General features: G+C 39.1%; 2 protein-coding genes across 3 annotated transcripts; both read left to right on the top strand.

Annotated features, from left to right (window-relative positions):
• Positions 1-659: 659 nt before the first annotated feature.
• On the top strand, positions 660-4,347 carry LOC306993970 (uncharacterized protein). Its single transcript, XM_079604201.1, has 4 exons — positions 660-994; positions 1,123-1,316; positions 2,716-2,907; positions 2,993-4,347. The coding sequence occupies exons 2-4, from the start codon at positions 1,127-1,129 to the stop codon at positions 3,301-3,303; spliced, it is 693 nt and encodes a 230-aa protein (XP_079460327.1). The 5' UTR covers positions 660-994; positions 1,123-1,126; the 3' UTR covers positions 3,304-4,347.
• A 13,637-nt stretch (positions 4,348-17,984) lies between these two features.
• rag1 (recombination activating 1) lies at positions 17,985-25,956 on the top strand. Of its 2 annotated transcripts, none has more exons than XM_079603186.1 (4): positions 17,985-18,451; positions 19,527-19,862; positions 19,990-21,128; positions 22,877-25,956. In XM_079603186.1, exons 2-4 carry the CDS (start codon positions 19,549-19,551, stop codon positions 24,622-24,624), a joined length of 3,201 nt encoding a protein of 1,066 aa, XP_079459312.1. In that variant the 5' UTR covers positions 17,985-18,451; positions 19,527-19,548; the 3' UTR covers positions 24,625-25,956. The 2 variants fall into 2 exon arrangements, with proteins under 2 accessions (XP_079459312.1, XP_079459311.1); XM_079603185.1 differs by having other exon boundaries at positions 17,986-18,451; positions 19,530-19,862.
• The last annotated feature ends 378 nt before the right edge of the window (positions 25,957-26,334 follow it).

Genomic DNA, 26,334 nt, shown 5'->3' on the forward strand with positions numbered 1-26,334 from the left:
TTAAAACTATTGGATCTGCCCAGAGCCACTCTGGATCTGCCATATCCAACGTTTGGTCGTGACGTATGACTCCTCAAACTAGCGCACGACCTCGACGTCATCGTTCTCAGCCACTCCCTCTGTTCGCTGATTGGACCGGTAAAAAATTGACCGGAGAAAACCCAAGAATATACCACACAAACCCAGACGTAGTACTGAAGGAAAAGTACGTAGGAGGGCGGAGCCAGGCTACTGTTAACATGCTACCGTTTTCAACTAAAGACTTTTGATGCATTTTGTTTTTTTGGGGACCTGAAAATACAAACTTACCGGTAGTCGTTTTCACAGATCCACGTGAACGGGATCATTTTGACAACGTTGTCGTCTGTACGTGAGGAATGCAAAGGAAAACTTTTTAGTACATAGTTACTAAAAACGTACCCTATTTTAGTATTGGTTAGTACTGTGTGTGTGTGTGTGTGTGTGTAGATATAGGTGTGTATATATATATATTACACACACACACACACAATATATGTGTGTATGTTATATAGTTCGTGATAGTATTTGTTTTTTATAATCCAGTTCTGGATGTTTGAAGCAAGTATAGTCCAATATAGGCTACACAATCTTCTCTGAGCACTGTAGACTGATTTATAAAATATCATTTTCACTTTCCCACACCTCACTGACTCACAGGGGTTTCGGGTGGAATTTAACCGCTCGCACAACGCGAGCGGTTAAATTCCCCCAGAAACCCCTGTGTTTGTGTGCATGTTTATGCGAGGGGGAGTTTCCATTGCGAGTGGGTCTCCACTGTGGGCAGAGGGAAATCTTTACAGTCTCATATTACAGCATTGCGAGGGGGAAGTGAGAACGTGTCTGTACATCCTCATAAATCTCTTGTTTCTGCCTCGCTGACTCATTTGATATTTGAACGTGAGCAGTCACTGTCATTGAACTTTGTGGAATCAAAACATTTGAATTCATTTTAAAGACTTCACAGCCATTCAAGGTAAGGGAACCCATCAGCGATTAACAACTGTATTGTTTTGAGTTCAGTTTCCAGCTAAAATATCAACTTTGTTCAGTTAATATTTAATATAATATTCAGTTTAACCATTATTTGTTTTGAATCATCAGAGCAATGCAAGGACCAGAACTGGTGGACTCGAGGAGTCGTTTTCGGTTTATTGAATCGATTCTTGGCTTGATGGGCTGTTTGTGTATCAACTTTGCGATCTGGACATCTCAATGGCTGGATGGCAGGAGTCTGTGGTCCTCAAAGAATGAGACCACGCCGGACAACAGCTGGCCCACCGAGGACATTACTAAAGGTGTGTGATGCGTCTGCTTTTCTCACATACCTTCGGGAATGAAAGCGATTCATTCATGAAAGCGAATGAAAGCGAAGTGTCATTCAATATATAGGCCTACATATTTCTGGTCATATTTTATCTTGCATTGGTAAAGAAGTGAATCATGACTGCTAGTGCCCCCTCTAAACCCATGTTCATGACTCCTCCGAAGCTCTTTAACTTGGCTTTGACCTGTCTAAATGCACTTGGGGGACAGAAACATTTCAGTAGCCCTCATGTGGCCCGCATTCATTTTATGCAACCGCTTTGGATCTTATAAACTTGCATTCCATGTGGCTTCTATAAAAGCTACGTTATTAATAATTCATTCCTGTTGCATCTTACTTTTATAGGCCTTTGATAGCATTGCTTTTTGGAGTCTAGAAATACCATACGGTCTGATCATGGGAGCTGAAAGCTTTAGAGGAATTTTGTGGCATTTTTTGCAAGTTTTGACCTGCTGAGAAGAGATTGTGAAAACATCTCCTGAATTTTTCTGAAATTTCCAACGTTGATGTAAAATAATGATATGGTTTTGTGTTGGAGGGGTTTCTACATTTGGTGGGCTGCAGCAGACAGGTTATGAGACGCTGAACTCACAATATTTGCATGTTTTATTAGTTGTAGCCCGTCTGGTTTTCCCCTAAGTTCATTTCTTCTTCAGAACAAGACAACTGAAAACGATGGAGGATGACGTTATGACAGATCAGTTCAGTTTTCAATAGTTTCACAATGTGATGTTCTTCAAGAGCACTCAAACTGGAATTACTTGTCATGGTTTTATGCTGGAGGTTCTTAAAGGGATAGTCAACATTTTGTCTTCTGTGGAACACAATGGAAAATATTTTGAAGAATGCTGTGAACTAAACCGCTTTGGTTCCCAATGGCTTCCGTTATATGGACAACAAAATAATTAATGGAAGTGAAATGGGAGCCAAAACAAACATTCTTTGAAATATAAGCTTTTGTGTTCAGCAGAAGAAATATATACAGGTTTGGAATGACACAAGGTTGACAAAATGATAGCAAAAAAATTTAACATTAACATTACGTAACTGGTTATAAAATAAATATAAAGTGTGTGTGCGTGCGTTTATATAACATTACATACAATAATTTACAAGTCTTTTTTGTATTGAATTAATTATTTCATTTATACACGTAGGGTCCATTCAGTGGAGAATCATCATCATAAATTAATTTAACTCCAGTCTAAATTCAATAACTGTTTAGTTTCTGGACAGGGTCATCCGTTAAATTCAGTGTTTGTATGGTGTACCCCCTTCCATGAGGCCTAGTGAGCAGGTTTTACCAAAGCACATTCGCTGTATATTAAATTCTTGAATATTAAAGGTGTTTTGATGTCCGGTTTCAACAGCTCTGGAGGCTAAAAGAGTGTTTGCTGTGGTCGCTTTCCTGATGTCTGTGAGCTCTGGAGTGCTGTGTCTCATGTTCGCCCTCTGCTGGACGTCTCAGACGGTGCGCTCCTATTCCAACACTCGCTCACTGCTGATGGCAGGCCAGGCGCTTGACCCGACCACCCTCCTACTGCTCACACTAGTACCTACAGGTCAGTACCTCCATATTTAGCTTTCTTTTTGCAATGTAATGCACATGTTTTAACCTTCTCCCCATTTTCTTTTTCCTCCCCACAGGATTTCTCTTTTTTCTTAGCTGGGCGCTTTTCACCCATCAACATATTGATGAGATCAGGGATGACATCACTCGACTTGGACTGTCCTATTGGCTGGGAGTGGTGGGTTGGGGTTTGCTATTGGCTGTGTTCCCTGTAGTCTTCCTGGCGGAGAAGATTGTGGTTCCTGACATCCTGCCGGTGCTAATAGAGTCCACCGATATGTGGTGGAAGGCCCCGGAGGTTGCACACACACGATCGCTCAGTGAAGGCTGCCCTCGTTCACAGCACAAGTCTCATCCTGACTTCAGGAGGTACATGTCAGTGCCTTGAAGGAGAGGAAAGAGGTAGCAAGGAAATGCACAAGAGAAGAGACTCTGGTCTCGTTGCCAAATATATGAGCAGAGCATATGTCTCAAAACGGGTGTCAAGGACCAGGATGAGAAACCTGTAACTGTTCTCCAGGATACGGGACACAAAGCTACAGGATATATTAAGGTTCTGTGCTGGCTTTGGCAGTGGATTCACAGCTGTTCTTGGACGAGGATGCCCCAAAATGTGTTTTTTACACATCAGTTCACGATCTAAGTGTGAAACAAAGTTGAAAGGATCTTCAACCGATTATTTCTCCATAACTTTTCATTGTCAATGAACGAAATATTTTCTTTAGGGAGGTCAACTTAAATGCATGAGTTTAAATGCATTTTGAATCGATTCATTGCATCTAACATAAAATTGTGTGTGTGTATATATATATATGCACAATTGATGCAATGTCAGTTATCTTTAAAAAAAACACTAAATTTGTTTTTGCAAGCGTATAATAAAGTGATGTATAGCAATAATTGATCAGCGTAATGGCTGAAATAGATTGCGATGGGAATCGTTCGAGCAGTGTACTGTTATGGTTACCTCGAACACATTCTGCGATACCTAATAATAAACGATCTGAATGACTAATTTCATAATTGAAGCATTTGAAAAAACGTTAGAATTATAAACGTTCTTCTACAGAATACAAGACACACTTTAAAGATCCACCTTTTGTTCTATCTAATTTGCAAGTTTGCAGTTGTGATCGTTTAATTCCAGTGTGTTTTACAGGATATCCTGATTCAAATAGTCTCAAAGCACTTTTATACTGCTAACACTTAATGTGAGGGACTCCCAGGTGCTAATGCAGAATTCAACACTACTTGATTGTGCTACAGTTGATTTTTAAATTTTTTGTCCATCTCTTTTCTTTAAAAAAAAAAAGTGCCAACAGTGCTCTCTACTGGTGATAGTACAAAGAGCATCATGTCTATATAAACTCTTTTAACTATTCTTTTTGTACTTTTTTTTTATTTTTTTTTAATAAATGAAATGTATACATTGAGTCAGTGTCCGTTTATCTGTCTGGTGGTGGGGTCAAACATCTGAGGCCATTAGAAGCAGTTATATTTTGTATTTAAATAAGTTTTCTGATTTGTATGCATTTTCTTTTTGTTATATTATTTTTGCAATATTTTATATAAATATAAAATATTAATTTATATATATATTTTTTCCTATTTAGCTTCAATTTATTTCTGTTTGTTTTAGTAAATCAACCTAAACTTATTTAGTTCAGTTAGTTATTAAAGGAACATTTCTAATTTTCATTTAAGTGTTTAATCTAATATGTATTTCTTATTTTATTTAAGCTTTATTTTCATTTTTATTGAATTTATATCAATTATTTCGATGCCATGTCTATTGTTTCTATTAAAATAAGCTAATTTGTGACATTGACCATCTGACTAATAAAAAAAAAAAAACTTGTATGCAGATCATAATTCATACAGTGAAACATCAGTTATGTTCTAAGACTGAGGTCATGCCCTCTGTCATTACGCTTTTCATGATCACCAAAAAACAAGATGGAGAGCTTTCTGAACCTGTAGTGTTTACATTCTGATCCCACCCTGGTCGAGATGAATGAACTGGCTGTGTTAATTGTGCATTAATCAGGTGCGGGTCTAATTAAAAGGCAGTTCCGTCCGTTTAGCAGTGCTTAATGAGTTTGTTATTATATCCACAGAGAATTGTTTTTTTAATTTACTATCAGGAAAGCGATTAATTGGCCCTCAGAACAGAACTCGAGTGTCCTTGAAGGTTGTGACGCCGGGAGATTGAGAGCACACCGGTTGACATCGACGGTTCCCCGAAGGGAGTATAAAAGCAGCTGTGTGTGTGGAAGGTGTGTGTTCTGGATGCAAGAAGCCACTTAAATGATCGTTTGAGGAGAATTTCAGTGCAGTGCAACTGTCATAGCAGGGGAACCCGCTGTCCACAATGCTGACATGCAGGTGTGCTCTTTTTCTGCGATGTAGGCTATGCTTTTAAGTGTTATCTATGATTATTTGTTCCCAGGCTGGGACCTCTTTTTCCACTTAAAACGGCTAACTTTAGCCTGTGTCCCCGTTGGTCAGGGCATAGGCCTACTGTTCAAAATTAACTTCTGATTATTACCTTATAACAGACAGCCAAAGTTCCTAGTTACTACAAAACTGTACTGTGGTTATTTGGTCCTTGTTCCCTGCAAAGACTTTGTATTCACTTATTGGTACATACGACAATGTCATAAAATTATTTCTGACACATAGGCTACAGGTGAAACTCAAAAAAAATTGAATATCGTGCAAAAGTTCATGTATTTCGGTAATTCAGGATTATGATTTACAGCTTATGAAAACACCAAATTCAAAATTAGAATATTGTGAAAAGGTTTTCATAGCTGTAAGCCATAATCATCAAAATTATAAATTGAAATATTGTAAATGAAATATCTCACTTTGCATGTAATGAGTCTATATAATATATTAGGTTCACCTTTTAAGTTGAATTACTGAAATAAATGAACTTTTGCACGATATTCAATTTTTTGGAGTTTCACCTGTACTGTTTTCATTTGCATGTAAGTGTTAGTAGCCTAGTTCAACTGTGCAGATGCAGCATATGTTGCTGTTTTTAAACACTCACTGTCACAAACTTGTCAATGCACAAGATGTTGTAGGAAATAATTTATTAAAATAGCATGCATACTGTTAGAAACGGTATCCTATAATCGAACTCCTGCAAAATAAGTGCTAGCAATGCCATTGTGTGTATTTCTATATCGTTATTCTGAGATTTCAAGTCGGAATATCTCAGATCTGACTTTAATGGAATGCATCAAATTGCTAACTATGGTACTTTGGAGAAATTAGTTTAATTAAACTGAGGGATTGCATTATATTGATGATTAGAATCATTCTAGTTCTATATTTGTCCATAAATAAAATATATCTGTGTTCTGCTTGTAACCTCACTCAGTAATTGGTTGGAGGCGGCCATTTTAATGCCAGGATTGATTGGCAGTTAGGCCACGCCCACTTGCTCAGCATGTGTTGCTACGTGAGGCCTCAGCCCTGGCGACACTCTTGATATCAATTAAAGCCCAATTAGGGAGCCATGTTCAGCTAATTATGCTACGCTTCACATTCCCAGAATAAAGTGAGCGTGTGTTTACTGAGATAAATAAATAAAGACACAGGCTGCCAAGGCGAGCCGACCTTAATCAGATTTTCAGTGCTTTCTCTCTCCCTCTGTATGTGTGTGTGTTTATTTTTTTCTACTCTGTGCTGGAAACAGGTGTAATTATATGACATCGCCATTTGGTGACAGTGTTGTAACGTGTCTTGTGTAAAGGTACCAATTCCCGGTCTCATTTCTTCCTATTTGAAGAATAATGAAATCAAGAAGGTTATTTCATGCAGAGAGGTTGTTTGCATGTATGTTTATGAGTAGCGAAAGAGAAAAAAAAGTGTGCCTACACCTGTGGACTGCTTCATCTGTTCAGACAAGCACATTTGGACAAAATGTCTCCTAAAAACCAAACAGTTTTCAGTATTCTGTAATATAATAAATATTCATTAGGTTTTTTTTTATAAAATGTCTTCAGCCTGGTGTAATTGGACTTTTATTTATTTTTAAATGATTTACCAGGCATGCTTTCAGCTTAAACCGCAGAGTCAAACAACAAGACAGCCGATTCTAGATAAATTGGTAAGAAAAAATGACGTGATTGAGAGATGGAAAGAGGGAAAACCTGATATGACAGAGGAGATGAGTGTAAAATAGGATAAAATCCATTGAGTGTCACCTTAAATTTGGATTATATTTGACTACCTGTCTCCCAGCAGGCCCTTGTTCCCCCGCTAAGATGGACTTTGAAGTACAATTCACTTATTATTTGCAAAAATCCTCTTTAACCTCCTTTCTTGTCTTTCTTAACAGATTGTGTGCGAGATGAGGCTAGTTCTTCCACTTCGTGTCCTTGCTAATGGTTAATCTTGTCTAGCCTTAGACTTGAAATCAATCTATGCCTGTGAGACTGGCCCCTACATTGGTCATTTTTATGACTTGTCTTATGTAAGGTGTCAGGCTGATCATCTACACCACTAACAGCTGTTATTGATCATACTCGTTTCTTTTTAGCACACTAAAGCTTTATTATCTGGAAGTGGGGAACCAGTGGAAGAGCTTTGGGATTGAGCTGGGACTATTCCACCAACAAAACCAAATCTCAATACGTCACGGTCCTCAATCTGTCACCTGGATTTTTTGTCATCGGGGGAGTAGAGTAGCTACTAGAGTAGTCAGGTGCTATTACATACACTTTTAGCTAATAGTTATTTACAATAGTTAAAACGATAGTTACGCTGGCCATTTTTTTTCCAAATGTGAACTTCATGATAAAATGTGAGTAGCAAGACTGTCACAATGCCTCACACCTCTTTTCGAACATGATACATGATTTAAAGTATCATTCATATCCGTATCGCTGCACAAGTGAACGGTTACTGTTGGAAGTTAGCAATGATAGCTATGATTGCTCTAGCTAGCTAACAGAAATCGTGAGTTTTAAAGAAATTTGTTGTTTTGACTTTGTGTTTTGATGAGCGAGAAAAGCTTGGTACGAAGACATTTCTACCTAAAAATGCTGATTAAGGATTTGTTTAAAACCTCCGTGCAAGTCCACTGACAACTGCTTGTATTAAAAGGATCTAAATCAGCTTCCTGGTACATATTTTCAGTGCTGGCAGTATTTTCTTTTATAGGCTTTTTGATGGGACCGAAGCATCCTTACACAGCAGAAAAGCTTTCTGAAATGTGTAACTTTGCCAATAAATTGAAGTTCAGGCCTATCATTGTCACATGGTCTCAGGAAAAAGAAAGACATGGTCAGAACTAGCTCTTATACAGTACGTTTTCCTCTTGTGGCTTAAAGCTATCTTTGACAAATGACTAGATATTCAGGAGAAAATGTGAGTTGTGCTAATGTAGCTGTTAGTATGCCATAAGTGATTTTTAGCATGTTGTTATGCAAGGTGTTGCTTACTGGTTAAACGTATATAGACACAAATCTTCGTTCAATGCAGTGCAAAGGTTGCAGGCCTGTTTGGTAGGCTGTGCAGTTTTGTACTGTTGTTGCGCTAACAAACCTTAGCGCTTAATAGGGTAATTAGGTTCAATTAAACCCTAGGCTAATCTTATTCAGGTTGCTATAGTTATAAACATTTCAACTGTTTAGCTCACAGTGACATTCTCTTGAAACTGTTGTAGAAAAAAAACTGACGTAAATGTTCATGCTAATACCCACTATACCACTAAAAATACAAAGTTGTTGTGTTATGAATTGCTATGACACATTTTTAGGGATGCAGTTTGGCATGAAAGCAAGCTCGTGTTGCTAAATCAAGCTTAAGCAGAAGCTGACAGAAAGCTAGTGGTAAAAAGCCTACTGCTGAAAATGCAACTTTGTGGTTATGAAGTGCTATAACGTATAGCTAAATGGCGTGTGTTGCTAAATCAAATTTGTTTAGTGTATGGCAGATGTTATACCGCTAAGAATGCTTTGTGTTCTGAATTGCTATGATGTACGAAAGCTAAATCAAGCTTTCTTGGCAGAAGAAGACAATTTACGCTAAAGGTCACAACCGCTATAAATGCAACTTTGTTGTCTAAGGCTATAGTACATCATAGCAATTCTTATCTAAATCGCTTAGTGTAAAAGCAGACAGTTACGTTAAAGCCCATTATACCACTTAGAAAGAATGCAACATTTTTTTATGTTATGAATTGCAATGATGTATCTAAATCAAGCTTGCTTAGTCTAGAAGCGGAGTTTATGCTAATGCCTGTTCTGTTGTGTTAAATTGTTCTGACACATTTCAGAATAACACTGTGAAATCAAACTTGCATAGCTAGCGTTCGCGTTCATATCATAAATGTTTCAGTGCTGTATATACTGTACATCCAAAAAGGCTTATGAATTTCGTAGAGTTGTAGTAGTTGCTATTAGCTAAGATTGTATGCGATTAATTTGACTCATCCACAAGCATGTGGATACAGGATAAATCAGAGCTGTGTGCCATTTCTGACACTCTTGTGCTAACCTCAGCTACTCTCTCAGTTGTTGCGTGTTTCCATTCTGAGTCAGCTCACTTCAAGATTGTCTGTTGCTAATTGTGAAGGACAGCTTCATGACAGAGAGTGGGCGCTGTGGGGCGCATCTGCGGCGGATAAGTGTATGAGCACGTGGGCGTGTTTTGAAATGTGCATTGCTGATAATCAGCTCAATAGCGAAGAGATCGAGTATAGCTCTGTACTACGTGTCACTCGTCTGTTTTACATCTGTTTGACTGCAAGGTTTTGACGTTTTTACCCAGCAAACACAGAATGCTCCCTTAATGTTAGTATTTAGTTTCCGTTTTTTTTTTTTTGGAGAACCAAATAATAACATTCTAGGAACCGTTCTTTTTATAAAAAAAATTCTAGCGACGCAGTACTCGAGTCGTACCCGTAATCTCAGGGAGCCGAGGTCACGTTGGGAACCGAGGTTACGTTAGTAACCCGAGTAAACTGTAAAAAAAAAAGTCATGATTTGTTCTCACAACCTTTTATCTTTTGTTAAATCAACTTAGATAATTAATGTGATTCAGATAACATAATATTTTGAGTGTCCATTTATTAAATCAATATCCTTCATTGTATTAACTACAATTTTTAATTTCAATGAACGTAAAAGTTTAAGGCAACCAGGTAACTTACTTTTTTACGTTAAACCAACAATAACTTTTTACAGTGGGTGTATTGACTACCATTAATTTATCTATCTCTTTATTGACTAATTATAATTAATATAGATATGAGAGTAAATATGATTTCGGAGAGATTTGACACCCTTATTGAAGAGAACCTAACCTAACCCTAATCATGAAATTATTGTGTTTACGGACCAAAATAAGCATGTACTGATGTACTGATATCCTACTTTAAAGGGGTGGTATAATGCCCTTTTCACAAGATGTAAAATAAATATCTGATGTCCCCAGAGTGTGTGTGTGTGAAATTTTAGCACAAAATACCCCACAGATATTTTTATATTGCATGGAAAAGTTGTCACTTTTTGAGGTTTTGCAAAAACGCACCATTTTGTGCCTGGCCCTTTAAATGCAAATGAGCTGCTGCAGAGGGTGGGGTTTCAAGAGCTCGCGTGTGTTAGCAGCTGCGATTACCTCACGCAGACACACTAAAATGACAGAAACTGTTCTGTCTTTAATGTTAAAACGGAGTCAGACAAAGATGGAGACTCAAGAATAAGTGACAACACGTAGAATGCAACATGACGTCTCTGAATGGTTAGTTGATGAATTTATGTTGTTGATGTGGAGTTAACTATCTTCAATTAGCATATTATGTCATGGTAATCTAAAAATAGCTCCTATAGGAACTGTTGTGAGATGCACACAGAATGACTTTCTATTGCATGTGAAAAGATGGATGCTAAAGTTTGAGCTGACTCACAAATGTACTCTTACAACAACTTGTCCTCTTCTCAACATGGACTGCGTGTTCCCGAACTTCCCGGGGGCGGGGTTTATGTACATTTTAGGGTTGGTGATGTCACTAACATAGGAGGAATGTCGTGTAGTCCCTACCAGCCGTTTGTTGTAGTCCTTTTCTTTAAAAGCAAATATATTCCTTTACTTTGAACTTTGAGCGTTGTAACTTTGCAGATATTGTTTATGCTCAAACAGCAACATTACACACTAACTAAAGTTAGAAAAGTGAAATCATACTCAACCACCCCTTTAAGTCAAATGATTATTTATTTATTTTGAATGTCTGCGAATAAATTTCATATAAAAACCATAGATTGTGTTGGAAGTCTGGAGGAAATAAAGGAGCGTTCTGTGAACTTTAGAATAACGTACTATAAACCAAAAACTACCGCTCTATTTCCGTTAAGAACACTTTCCTGGCTAACCAAAAACAAACCTTAAAAAAAGCACGTTCTGGGGACCAAAAATTGTCAGCTGGTTACTCATTCCAAACACAATTTTGTCAACTTGCTTCATTTCAGAGGCCTAGAGACATGTTTTTTATCAGACAGGCAATGCTAATCAGACAGACAGGCTAGGGTAAGGCAAGCGACAAATCTCGTCTACCGTGATAGTGTATAAAAGGATTTGATTTGTAGTAGTGTAGCCAGAGATTATATGTCAACTTGACTCCGAGAGTGGCTGCAACATGGCCAGCACACGCTCCTGGCATTACATACACATACCTACACCCACGCAAACATGTATACTGTTGATTATCGTCCGCCGTTGTGTCAGCTGTGTCACTTTGGCCTGATCTCGGAAGCTGCTTACCACAAATCAAATCTATTTCAGCCACCTATTTCAGAATAAACAACTCACACTTTCCTCCTTCATCCATCAGCTTAGTGGAAGAGAATGAAAAGCCATTTCTATTAGAACGATGCGCTCCCCAGGGGGGCCGAGAGAGGAAACAGGAAATGTAGAGAAGAAAGTGGGAGACAGAAAGGGGAAGAATGGTTTCCTTCCATCATTACAATAAGTGGCTCATTTTTGCAGTGCGGTTGTAACAGGAAGCATCGCTTCAATAATTGTACCACTGTCAGCAATGTGGAGTCAAGACAAACTTGCCATGATTCATCAATCCTCTGAACTCATACAATACCATTCCCAAGATAGCCTCCCTATGAACGGAAAATCACTTTTTCTCCCCACTCTACATTAATGTAACTCTCTCACATTTGCAGATTTTATTTTATTTTTATACTTTAAACTATATCACAATTAGCTTTTATTTTTTAGTTTTTTTTGTTCTTTTAATACTTACTTTTTTATACTCTCTGAGTTTTTTTTTTATCAATATAGTTGGTCTAAAATACTACTTTTGTGTCTTTTTTTATACTCAAACTCCACTTTTTTTTAAATTTCAAGATTAAATTACCTAAGCGGCTATGTACATTAACTTTATAGTGCTATATACTCTTACTGCATGTCTCCTTTTTAGTTCTCTATTTTTAGGTTGATGCATAAATGAGAACTCTGAGCAACGTTTGAGCAATGAAATCTTCCTCTGGGGTGCCACAAAGCGGCCCGTTCCTGAGTCCTTCACCCAGCATCTGCTCGGCTTCTCCGTCTCTGATCGACTGCCACGCTGTACCCATCAGCGGCCGCCATATGCTATCCCAGCGGCCATCTCTTGCTGTAAACAAACAATATATTTTGACAGATGCTCACTTGCCACGATCTCAGGCCCTGCCTGACCATATCGCCGTGCTCTGGACACAGTTCTGTGCTCTGACAGGTGGACCCTCACCCCTCCTTCCTCCTGTATAATTACAGAGCGAATAGATTTAAAGATCAGACTGTTTAAGGTGGCCCTGAATTAACAGCTGTCAGGGGGTCTATTGTCTTCATGGCTGCGGTGTGACACCAGCGCCTCTGAAAAGGCCACAGCAACCCTGCCATTTCTCATAATAGACTTTTTGTTAAAGGACAGGAAAATAATAAGCAGGCTTAATCGCGGAAAGCGGATGTCGTTTGTCACTCCCGCAGAATCAACTTTGGAGGGACAAACGAGGTTCAGTCGTGATGACGAGACAGGGCTGCTCTTTTCATCTTTTCATTCTCACACACAGACAACCGGAACACAACGACAGCCGTTTAGTATATATGTATCTATCGGTCTAACTACAGGGTTTGGAAAGGTATAGGAAAGTATGGAATTTGATATCAGTAATTTCCACGTCTGGAAAAGAATGGAAAAAAGAAAGCAGAGTATGGAACAAATATTTGTATTTCAAGACTATTGCTATTTGATCCTATTTAGTTTTTTCTAAAATAGAAAATTAAGAATTTAATGAAAATAAATGATCACACAAGATGTTTTTATGGCAACTGTTTAGTGACTCTTGATTGTCAAACACAATAGAATGAAGTCAAGGTGCACTTTTTCATTATGCAAAAATGCAGGTTATAAGCCTATTTGGTTTTCTTTTCATTATATTCTTAGCACTGTATTACAAAGCCTGTAAAATGACCTTTGCAACAAAAAAAATATGTATACAGACTTTCATGTGTGCACGAGAAACCATTAAACTTAGCATATATGACAATGCACACTGAGCCACCTATTGCGCCATCAGCCCATTTCACGGTGTGGTTTCTTGGCCGCCACAGAGTATGCGTTAAAGCAGATCTATGGTCTTGGAAATATGACATACTGCCTCTACGAAAGCCAGATTTTGAACACATTTTTACAGTACTCGTCTTTTTTATAGACCCTTGAAATTGCCAAATAAGACAATGCACACAGCCGTATTTGTGCTATCAGCCCATTTCGTGTCATGGTTTCAGAGGATGCGTTAAATTGGACATTAGCCCTTGATATTAGAGGTACTACCCTATAAGGAAAGACAAATTTGAACAAATAGATCTCTATTAGTTAATGTGCATCCATGCTCTTATTTTCTTACTAGTAAGTTGGCAGTAGGATGCAACTAAGCAAATGGCTTATATAAAACTAGAAATTGTAGTGCGTAAGCACGCAAGAAATTCCCTGATGTGTGCATGTGAATAGTTTCTCAAGGGCACAAGACGTTTCTCGTGTGCATGCAAAAGTCGAGACCCTGATAAAAATAAAAATTTAATATGTATCTGTCAGTCTGTTCGGTCTGTATATCTGTCAAATTTCTTTGTGTGCTGGTAGTTTCAATGTTCACTTTTCTAAGCTTTTCTATTTCAGAAGGCCAGCTGTGTAAACCAGCATTAGTTTGGAATAAAAAGCTCTCTGACAGAGTGTAAAGAAGCAATGATTAAACACAAACCCAGTCGGAGGAGAGACTTTTGTGGGGCTGCGAGTCTCCAGCGGCTGTCTGATCCTGCGCCTCGCTCGGGGGGGAAAGCAGATTTAATTAAATCAGAATTAAAGAGCATTGTTATTTTGATTGAAGACACCCGGCTCCTTTCCCTCCACTCTCTCTCACCCGACTGTCCCGGATTCAAGCTGACGGGGTTTGTCGCTGAAGGTTTACTTGAGTACATAGCGTGCATCTGGTGATCTCCTGAGCACACACGCAAACACATGCAGGTCTTACTACATGTTTGAGGAATACACACGCCATCTTCTCTGCTGTAGATTGAGTCTAATTCTGTATTATTGGATAATGAGAAAAGCCTACACGACACACAGACTGGCACAATGTTAGAAGTTAATTAAATTTCGGTAGAGTGACAGAAAAGAACCTGACAGAACCTGAAGGCAGCGTAAGAAACATCGGCCAGACAAACAATGGCATGTCTTTTTTTTCCAGCCCCCTGTCTACATGGCGTGAGAGAGGCCCTTCAGACCAGACAGAGAGAAAAAGAGGGATGGATGGAAGGACAGTAATGAATAGTGTGTGTCCTGATAATTGTATTAATGATTATTAGGCAGAGCTCAGGGGAAGGTGATGAGAGAGAGAGAGAGAGAGAGAGAGAGAGAGAGAGAGAGAGAGAGAGAGAGAGAGAGTTTCTGTCAGCTAACTTTGACTAATGGCTGTTCACTCGGGGCCACTGCTTGGAATATTAATTTACAAAATAAACTTTAAAGAAGCAGAGAGGGAGTAAAGAAGAAAAAGGAAGGTCTGCGAATAATTAATTTGCTTAACCCCTTGGAACAGGGCCTCATCCACTTTTTTTTAACATATTTTACTGTACATGTTTTACATATTTTAATTGCATGACATTATTGTTTGTGAAGCTACTTTAAAATGATAGCTTTTTAGGTTATATGCTTCTTATAATTTAAAGATGAGTTTTAATAATGAGTGTTATTTCTAGAACCACTATTCAATTGTCAAAATAATTGCCATTTTCAAACAAGGAAGTCGGATATACCCGGAGAAAGACACAGTAGTTGTAGCATTCCCATAGACGGGTGCTTGGTTTTGAAATGTGCCATTTTGGAGACTCAGTTTTGGACGCAATTTATTTTTCCAATCACCGGGTCCGGAAATGCCAATTTACTAATTGCAAATCAGCGAATATCACTGCATACAGCTAAGCTCTTCATTAGCGACTATTGTGAGTTTTTATTGTGAAATTGTGACTTTGTCAGAATACCCTCAAATGGCCAAAATATTTTGCCAACTGAATGTACCAGCAGGGGCTAAGGGCTATGCTAACTAGCTAGACATGCTAAACATTTCCCCCCAAATTATAGGGTTATCATGGTTCCAACATTTCAGTAGTCGTTACCAATACCAGTAAATATTTCAGCATATTCTGACTAACTTACTTACTAGTATCTCTGATTGGCCGTTGCATTCATGTGCTCAACAGATATGGTTGCGATTGGCTACAATGTTCAACGCTTGTAAAAACACGCAATAGAAACCTTTGTCACTCAGAGTGCGCTCAAACAAACACGTCTAGCAGCGCCTATCAGCGGATACTGAATATTCCCGGTACACCAGTAGCTTACTGCAGGAATGCTGGTACCGTTCACAACCCTACCCCAAACAAACAAGTATAGCTTACCGAAAAGGTGTGCTATTTTATAATAGCAATAGGCTTTGTTAGCAGTGGAGCTATACTTCCTAGCACTGCATGGCATTGTGGGATAGGTGTTTACTCTGTGAATGCAGTGAGTTATCCGATAAAGACGGAAAATGGCCGCTTGACGTCATAAAAACATCACATAAATGTCAGAGGATGATAAGCTGTTTAAACCAAGATTAGTGCCCTTTAAGAGATGCGTGTCAATGATCCACCTTCTCACTCAAATAAAGTGTTTTGATTGGTGTGCAGTTCGATTTTGCCCTCTGCGTTGACACCAACATCTTTGACCCCACATGCAGGTGTCCCCTCAGATGGTGATAACAGCACCTCAACAACTTATCCCCTAAAACTCACACATGCAGTTGAGAATAAACACCCCGCTTAATGCCAGGTGGCTGTCGACTGAAGACATTTTTCACATAAATCAAACTGCCATTGGGCTTATCAATAACAAGTCAATTAGCAGGCGGAGAGAGGCGCGGATCTCTGGGGGTCACCGTTTGTTTGTTAGATGGACATCTGCAGCTCTGTTTGCTTCGCCATGGCAACAGACCTACAGTTTCTCTCTGTGTTTCTGTCTCTTTCTCAGTTTGTCTCGTTCTGTAGGTTTGTGAAGACCGAAGGCTCTGGCAGGCCTAACTACTGCTTTAAAGTGCAAATTTCACCCTGAAATTAAATTTCTGTCATTTACTCACCCTCATGCTGTTCCAAATTTGACCTTTTCTTCATTAAAACACAAAAAATTGTATGTACTTTTGTTTTTCTCATTTTTTTGTTTAATAGTGTGAATCACTGTCCAATTTCATTGTATAGAAAGGAGCAGCTTGGACATTTAGCAAAATACCTCTTTTGTAGGCTATTCTTCAAAAGAAAGAATGCAATACAGGTTTGGAACGATATGAGGGTGAGTAAATTATGACATATTATATCAATAAACATGCACACATGTGACCTCTATCGTGATCAATAAATATATTTTTTTCCAATATTTTCAAATGTTTTTCAAGCCCTCAAGGAATCTCTGTGAAGGATTAAGGAGCACTTGTAAAAACTGGTATTCTGAATGACCTTTCTAATTTTGCTCAGTTTATAGACTTGGCTATTAAAATTTGGCCGAAAGCAAACTCTTTTGCATAAAAATGACTTTCTGTCCCTTTATTACTCACAATAATGAGGCTTTATTTATTTCCTGTTTTTTCCCCCCGCTTTGTCTGTTCGTCCATTTAAAAGTATTCAAATAATGTGTATTTAAATATTTATTTTTCATATTAATGTGTGTAGTGTTATATGGGTCATTTTTTACTGATTTTGTGTTAATATTTACAACATTTTTTACAGTAATTATACATTTATATATAGGGTACAAATAGCAACCATGTTGTAGAATGACCTATTGTTTATGATGTTTTCTCTTGTTTATTTATGATGATTTCTCTTTGTTTGGTTTGCAGACGCTGTGACTCAGATGAGACAGGCCACCCAATGATTGCAGGCACTTGGTGACTATTTAATAATGACCACTTGTAGACTTAATGCTCATTATAGTGACATCCTAGTTTCCTCTACTATGGATAATTTGTTTATAAAGTCAACTAAAAAGAACCATGTCTCAGCAGGATTCTGAAATTGTGAAATGCAATTGGACTATACCCTATATTTGCTATGCTTTTCCAACTTTTGAATATACCATAAAGGACATTTTAGTCAGTCAGCCTTGAGTAGATGGTTGTCGGCTCTCTTTTAAATGTATTCCTTTGATCTGATGTGTTTTAACGGTGTCTGTTTTTCTATATAGAGGGGGATCAAATAGCAAAGCTGCAGCATGTTGGCTTGGACCACCTGCTGGAGATGAGTTTCAGAGAGCACCGGGGGAAAACAGCAGGGGGATGCGTTAGTTTGTATCCATGTGCCTTGTACTGACACGTTTCCGATGCAGAATGTGTATATATGTTTGTGTGTCTTAAAAATACATGATTTATGTTGTGTATTGGAGTGTCTGTGTACGGTTGTTCAGATGTTAGGTCTATGATGTCTCATATTGGTGTATATGTGTGTAGGGGTTTACTTTAAAATAGTTTGTGAAAAAAACATTCCAAGAAGTTTGCTAAATTTTACACATTTTGTCCTTGATTTGGCGAAATTGTTTTTTTTTTTAGGGTTAGAGTTAATATGTATGGCAATTGTAATCAGCATACTATAAAAACAAACAAGAAATCTATGGCATGCCCTCATTAGGTAGCTTAGTAAAAGTGTGTGTGTGTGTGTTTGTGAGTGAATGTGGTTAGCATAACCCCCACCCCCTTCCCGAGACCTCCAATGTTTCTCAGGTGCTAAAATGTGTCGGTTAAGGACCCCACAGTGAGGTATAAATAGGACTCTCTTCCCATGGAGAGACACAGTCTTTTATAGGAGCATCAAGTGACTGAGATCCAGCCATGAACTCTTAGATCGAGAGCCTGGAAAACATCCGCACACAGAAACGCACTAGGCCTCCCTTGTGCCCCCATGCAGAAAGACCCCAGGGGAGAATTCACCAGCTGAGCCTCAAAAACAAGGTAGGACAACCCAGCTGACTGACAAACTGAATGCTCTCAGCTGTTTTTGTGTATGCATGTCTCAATAGTTCACTTCAGAGCTGATAGCTGGAGAAACCCAGGGTGCAAACACAAGCTGAGAGGGAGAAAAAGAAAAAGAGAGAGAGATAAAAAAAGAGAAAATGCCAGCATGTACTCACCATGGGAGTGTTATGGTAAGCCCTTGTTGATTTATTGATCAGGAAAGAAGACCGTTTTGCCTTCTTGTGGATGGGATGAGAGAGGAGTGTCACATCGTGACACAGTTGTTTTGTGAATTTGCAAGGGTTTGACAGCTACTGCTAGTCCGAGTGATGTGACTTCTGAGCTAGTCCTTGTTTTTATTTGCCTGTTTATGGATATCTTCGTACTCGGTGAGTGACATGGTTGAAACACAGGATAGAGCCTGATTCATAGGGAATGGCTGGCATTACAATTTCTCTTCATCCGACTTCAGTCAATCGCTGTGAATCATAAGACTGGACTCTCTCTCTTTCTCTCGAGCACTCCGTTAAATGCCAGCAAGCTCCTCTACGGACTTAAACTCCTGTTTCGGCACAGTAAATGACTATTATAACTGATTGACAGCCCTAGAGGTGTCCATTTAACAAAGGGGGGAATGAAACAAAAGATGAGGGATAGAAAAAGGGACATGGTGGGTCCCTGAGCGAGAGTGTTAGGAAGGAGAGAAATGAAGTTTTCAGCAGTGGATCGATTTCTGAACGCTTGTCTCATGCATTTTACAGAGGCACTAAATGCCACTTATGGTATAATGCTGTACTCTGGGTCAGAGCAAAGCTCTCACACTTGGGCTGGGATTTCAGGGCTGCTTTTAACAAACAATGCCAGTAGACTTAAGTAAATCTGATTGTGTCACAGCATTGGAAATAATGTTGTTTTCCTCTTCTTTTGTGGATTTGTAATCCTGAAACCCCCGTTTTTCTATTACACCTAAGAATATTCCTTGGCAGCTAAACTAATCTCATAGTCTCATAAACTCTCGATTCATAAAGAATTAATCTTATTCCTTCTCACTTTCTTTTCTCTCTCTTGAAAGCAGCTGAATCTAAGCTGACGCCATGGAGAAAGGGAGGTGGAGTTCTGAAGATGCTCCCAGAGCCTCCATGCCTGACGAACTGTCTCATCCTAAGTTTTCGGAATGGAAGTTTAAGCTCTTTCGGGTCAAGTCCATGGAGAAGGCCCCTCTGTCTAATGAAACACCGGTGGAAAAGGAAAACCAGCCTGAGGTGGAGGTGGAGATGGAGATGGCAGGCTCTCCAGGCAGTGTTATGAAGCTCTGTTTTGGAGGGAAGAGTAAGGAAAACGTGGAGAGCACTCGAGGGAGAGTGGACCTTAAGCTGCAGGAGATTGATACACATATGAATCTTCTCAAGTGAGTCTAATGATAATATTGAGTGATTTATGAATTCTGAATGTTCAGTTGACTTGTGCATACTGTATTTGAAAGCATATCATTGTTAATCAGAGTCAAGCTTAGTTTTTTCTTGCATCTTTTGCAGAAGCATGTGTCGTCTTTGTGGCCTCACAATACGCAAGACTAAAGGTCCATCACATGAAGTCCAGGGAGACTTGGAAGAGTCCAGCCGGTGTGCCTTGCGCAAAATGGGCTGCAAGTTGGTCACCTGGCCGGAGGTGATCTTGAAGGTCTTCAAGGTGGACGTCACAACCGATATGGAGACGGTACATCCGTCTTTGTTTTGTCACAGATGCTGGACTGCTGCCATGAGGGGAGGGGGTTTCTGTTCTTTCACTAGGACCCGGATCCCAGACTGGAAGTCCCACACTTCCAACTGCAACCTCTGCTTCCCTAAGAAGAGCTCTTTTCAGCGAATGGGAAGGAAGCGGGCCAAACCATTAAAAGGTGCACACAGCCTTCCAAAGAGAATCAAGAGGGATTCCCCAGAAACCCCAGGTGCCAATAGATTGTGGAGACAGACCACAGAGAATCCTGTGGGATCAGGTGGGAAAGAATGGTGGTTAAAACTATCAGTGCAGAGAGGACAATGGGTAAAGAATATCACACAGTGCCAGAGTGACCATCTGAGCACTAAGCTCATCCCTCCCGAAGTCCCAGCGGACTTGCTACGTGCTGTTACTTGCCAAGTGTGTGATCACCTGCTTTCCGACCCTGTCCAGTCACCGTGTCGGCACCTGTTCTGTCGGGTCTGCATAGTTAGGTACAATCGAGCATTGGGCCCGAATTGTCCCACCTGTAGCCAACACCTGAACCCATCCCACCTGACCAGGCCAGCCAAGTTCTTCCTTGTCACCCTCAGCTCTCTTCCTCTGCTCTGCCCCAGCGAAGGATGCAGCGACTGGGTCCGATTGGACTCCTTTAGGGAACACTGCCTTAACCACTACCATGAAAAAGAGTCCCAGGAAGAACAAACACCTTCAGAGCAGAAACTCAATGGCTACTTGCCAGTCAACAAAGGTGGGCGCCCTAGACAGCACCTGCTGTCGCTGACCCGTCGGGCTCAAAAACACAGGCTGAGAGACTTAAAGAACCAGGTGAAGGTGTTTGCTGAAAAGGAAGAAGGAGGGGACGTGAAGTCTGTCTGTTTGACGCTCTTCCTTCTGGCATTGAGAGCTGGGAATGAACACAAACAAGCAGATGAACTGGAAGCTATGATGCAAGGTAATGCCAAGAAACACGTCACCCACAATATGTGACTGTCAAAGCAGTTGTTGTCAGATAAATACAACTAGAATGAACAGATAATGCATTATTGACTCACATAAGCTTGAGAGCAACCAAGAATAACGTTTTTACAACCTAATATATGGCATCATTTGTTTTGTATAATGAACTAGCCTAATTTTCAATGCCTGACTGCAGTTAATTGTATTCATTTTTCATGGAACAACAGCTTTAACATGTAATTTTACACAATTATGTTCATGTTTAGGCTACTACCTGCAACTAGATATGCAAAATTAAACGCATACATGAGGTTATCTATAAACATTTTATGAATTGTTTTCCTATGTGCCTCACTGTCAATTTAAATAGAATAAGCACCACTTTACTGAATGTACACACACACACACACACACACACACACACGCACACACACACACACACACACACACACACACACACACACACATACACACACACACACACACACACAACCAGTCAAACGTTTTGGAACGGTACGATTTTTTATGTTTTTAAAAGAAGTCTCTTCTGCTCACCAAGGCTTCATTTATTTGATAAAATAATTTTTTTTTAATATTGTTAAATATTATGACAATTTGAAATAACTGTTTACTATTTTATTATATTTTAAAATTTAATTTATTCCTGTGTTCAAAGCTGAATTTTCAGCATCATTAATCCAGTCTCCAGTGTCACATGATCCTTCATAAATCATTCTAATATGCGGATTTGATGCTCAAAAAACATTAATTATTATTATTATTATCAATGTTGAAAACTGTTGTATAAAAAAAAAATTCTTCAGGATTCTTTGATGAATAGAAAGTTCAAAAGAACAGCATTTATTTGAAATATAATTTTTTGTAACATTATGAATGTCTTTACTGTAGCTTTTGATCAATTTAATTCATTCTTGATGAATAAAAGTATTGATTTATTTTATTTCTTTCCCCCAAAAAATGTAATAAAAATTATTACTGACCCCAAACTTTCAAAGAATCCTGAAATAAAAATGTAAATAACTGTTTTCAACATTGATAATAAGGAGAAATGTTTCTTGAGCATCAAATCCTCATATTAGAATGATTTCTGAAGAATAATGTGACACTGAAGACTGAAGTAATGATGCTGTTGATCACAATAATAAATTCCACTACTATATATTCACATAGAAAACAGCTATTTTAAATTGTAATAATATTTCACAATATTTTTTGTTTGTTTGTATTTTTATCAAATAAATGCAGCCTTGGTGAGCAGAAGAGACTTATTTTAAAAATCCAAAACTTTTGACTGGTAGTATATGTGAAACTCAATACTCAATAACAATTCTTGTAAAGAGCCTGTTAGGATGAAAACAACATCAGTAGCCCTTGTATCTGCAAATGACATAGATACTGTCTAAACCCCCCAGGGGAACAGGGCCCAGCTGGTGCCTGTTTTCATCAGCAGCCAATATCAGTATTTCCAGCCCAGCTGAGTCACCTCTCTTCTAACTTAAGCATTAATAATCTCTCTGATCTAGAACAATTAGGACATATTCCATGCTGCAGTTATAATCAGAATTACAGATATTGTTGCATTCAATTGCTGGTACTCTGAAATCCGTCCATAATCACACGTTCAGGCTCACAGTCTCACTTATTTTGAGTTTATTCTGGATAAACAGTTATGTGAATTCAAGCTTCTGACTCTATCTCACACAGTTTTGTATTCTCTTTCAGGCAGGGGATTTGGTCTGCATCCTGCAGTGTGTCTGGCTATAAGGGTCAACACCTTCCTTAGCTGCAGTCAGTACCACAAGATGTATCGCACTGTGAAGGCCACTAGTGGCCGCCAGATATTCCAGCCCCTGCACACACTACGTAATGCTGAGAAAGAGCTTCTCCCCGGGTTCCACCAATTTGAATGGCAGCCAGCTTTAAAAAACGTTTCCAGCTCCTGGGATGTGGGCATCATTGATGGCCTCTCTGGTTGGACAACCTTTGTTGAGGATGTCCCTGCGGATACCATTTCCAGACGATTCCGCTACGATGTGGCACTGGTTTCTGCATTAAAAGACCTGGAGGAGGACATAATGGAGGGACTAAAAGAGAGGGGGTTGGATGACAGCATTTGCACCTCTGGCTTTACTGTGGTGGTGAAAGAATCATGTGATGGTATGGGAGATGTCAGCGAGAAGCATGGACATGGTCCAGCGGTTCCTGAGAAGGCAGTGAGGTTTTCCTTCACAGTCATGTCCATCTCCATCCGAGTTGAGGGTGAGGATGATGGCATCACCATCTTCCAGGAACCAAAGCCAAACTCTGAGCTCTCTTGTAGACCTTTGTGCCTCATGTTTGTGGATGAGTCCGACCACGAGACCCTGACAGCAATCTTGGGACCTGTGGTAGCAGAGCGGAAGGCCATGATGGAAAGTCGACTTATCATATCTGTTGGTGGTCTGCTACGCTCATTTAGATTCTTCTTCCGGGGTACAGGCTATGATGAGAAGATGGTCCGTGAAATGGAAGGGCTAGAAGCATCAGGCTCCACTTATGTGTGCACACTCTGCGACTCAACCCGAGCTGAAGCCTCTAAAAACATGGTGCTTCATTCCATCACACGTAGCCACGATGAAAATCTTGAGCGTTACGAGATCTGGAGGAAAAATCCTTTCTCAGAGTCCGCTGATGAACTCCGTGACCGGGTCAAAGGGGTTTCCGCAAAGCCTTTCATGGAGACCCAGCCGACTCTGGATGCCCTGCACTGCGACATTGGCAATGCGACTGAATTCTATAAGATCTTTCAGGATGAGATCGGCGAAGTCTACCAGAGGAGCAATCCGAGTCGAGAGGAACGCCGTCGTTGGCGGTCGACCCTGGACAAACAGCTAAGAAATAAACTGAAACTCAAGCCTGTGATGAGGATGAATGGAAACTATGCGCGCCGGCTGATGACACGTGAGGCTGTGGAGGTGGTCTGTGAGTTGGTTCCTTCAGAGGAACGACGTGAGGCACTACAGAAACTGATGGAACTCTACATCCAGATGAAGCCTGTGTGGAGATCCACGTGTCCCTCCCGAGACTGCCCTGACCAACTCTGCCGATATAGCTACAACTCTCAGCAATTTGCTGACATCCTTTCCACCACATTTAAGTACCGCTATGATGGAAAGATTACCAACTACCTCCACAAGACTCTGGCCCATGTTCCTGAGATCGTTGAGAGAGACGGGTCTATCGGAGCATGGGCCAGTGAAGGCAATGAGTCTGGGAACAAGCTGTTCAGACGTTTTCGTAAGATGAATGCGAGGCAGTCCAAAACGTTTGAACTTGAAGATGTACTGAAACACCACTGGCTGTACACCTCCAAGTATCTTCAGAAGTTTATGGAGGCTCATAAGAATTCAGCAAAAGCAATGCAAGCCACATTTAACCCGGAAGAGACCCCAGATGAAGTTGATGCGACTCTTGAAGTTCCAGATTTTTGAGTTTTTCTCTGATTGACTTTCTTTAATGGACCGTTTTTCTTTGCTAATGAAAATATTGTTCAGTAATTGATTTAATTTCTTGAGATGAGATGTAATATCACGTTTAATGGCTTTATTATTCACTTCATTATTTTTTTGAAGCCAGTGCATAAACGTGAGCTAAATTGTTTTATGGCAGAGATAAAATTATATGGGCAAAGGTTTTTTTTTCTCCCCAGATTTTACAGGCAAATTGTCTGTGTTTTATCTCTTGCTGCTTGTGAAATATGGGGGATTTCATTGTATTGCCAGGTTGTGACAACTTCGCAAATTCATCCAGAAGGGTTGTTTATGAAAACTTATGAGGGAGTTGTAAGTCACTGAAATTGTGTTAAAGGAGCCCCACATTTATGATGGCTGTACTAATATATCACACAGGGCAAAGACAAAATGAAATTAGAAAACGCAAATTGTCTCTTTTGCAGGAGGTCTAGAGGGAAGGATTATTTTAGCAATGCAGTATTTTGATGGTGCTCAACTGGTCACCACAAACGACTCCCATAGACACTATGCCACAGCATTTGCACATTTATTTAGACCCTACCCTATATTTCTACCTCAGTCTTCAATCCTACAGGTCCCTCAGGACATTTGCACCATGCCATTCACACAAACACATTTTCAAATATCCTTGAAGAAATGGCAGTGTATTTTACTCAATACAACCTATTGACTATTTTCAGAATTTCTTTGTGTTGCAGTTCAGATATATTAGCTCTGTTCTCCTCAAACTTGTACCTCAATTTATTAATCATGTTTCTCTTATTTTGTTTAATAGTATTAGGTTTAATTCACTGTGTTTATTGCTTTCTCTTAAAACGAGAGGATTTCAGTGATCCACTTTTTACTTCGACTTGAACTGATTGATTTCTTTGTGAAGTGATTTTACTGATTTCTTTGTCTTTACTTGATTGATTTCTTTGTCATGATTTGAATTATGTTGTTGCATTCTTTGATATTATACATTATACAACATTTCTAAATGCTTGAATTTTTTCTTTGTACTTTTGTACATAAAAAAAAAAAACAATACCTCACAATTCTTTTCAAAATATGATTTACATATATGTTTAAGTTTCTTTATGTTCTTTTTTTGAAATAAAACACTGCATTGCACTGTTCGTAATTGTACAAAATTTGTAGACTTGCACAAAGGCACTGATGATGTTCTTGTAATGTTATTATTTCTTTCTTTCATTGTACAAGGACATTACAGTGATCGTTGTAATTGACTTTCGTTGACTTTTTCTTAATTATTTCATATAATTGTTTTGTAATTTTTCTCCAATTCCATCTGGTAAATAAAAAAAGATCACCAAAATGTTTTATTGAGATTGTAATTCTTGTGTGTGTGTCCTCTTGTATGTGGTTGGAGTAGAAAAGACTGACATGGATGTTCCATTCACATTCAAGAACATGCATATGTATATATACACACACATTAGATAAGTCAAGAATGCACACACACACACACACACACACACACACACACACACACACACACACATTATTGATTTATCTAATGTGTTTGCATAATATGTTCAAATATTATAATTATAAGCATAACATGAGGTTAAAATCTAATCTATCTATAATTATATTTATTAAAGCAGAAAATCATACTCTACAATCTCTCCCCCACTTTAAAAAAAGCAACAAATCATCAGTAAT

This window comes from Phoxinus phoxinus (assembly GCF_949152265.1).
Source record: "Phoxinus phoxinus genome assembly, chromosome: 25".
Classification (NCBI taxonomy): Eukaryota; Metazoa; Chordata; class Actinopteri; order Cypriniformes; family Leuciscidae; genus Phoxinus; species Phoxinus phoxinus.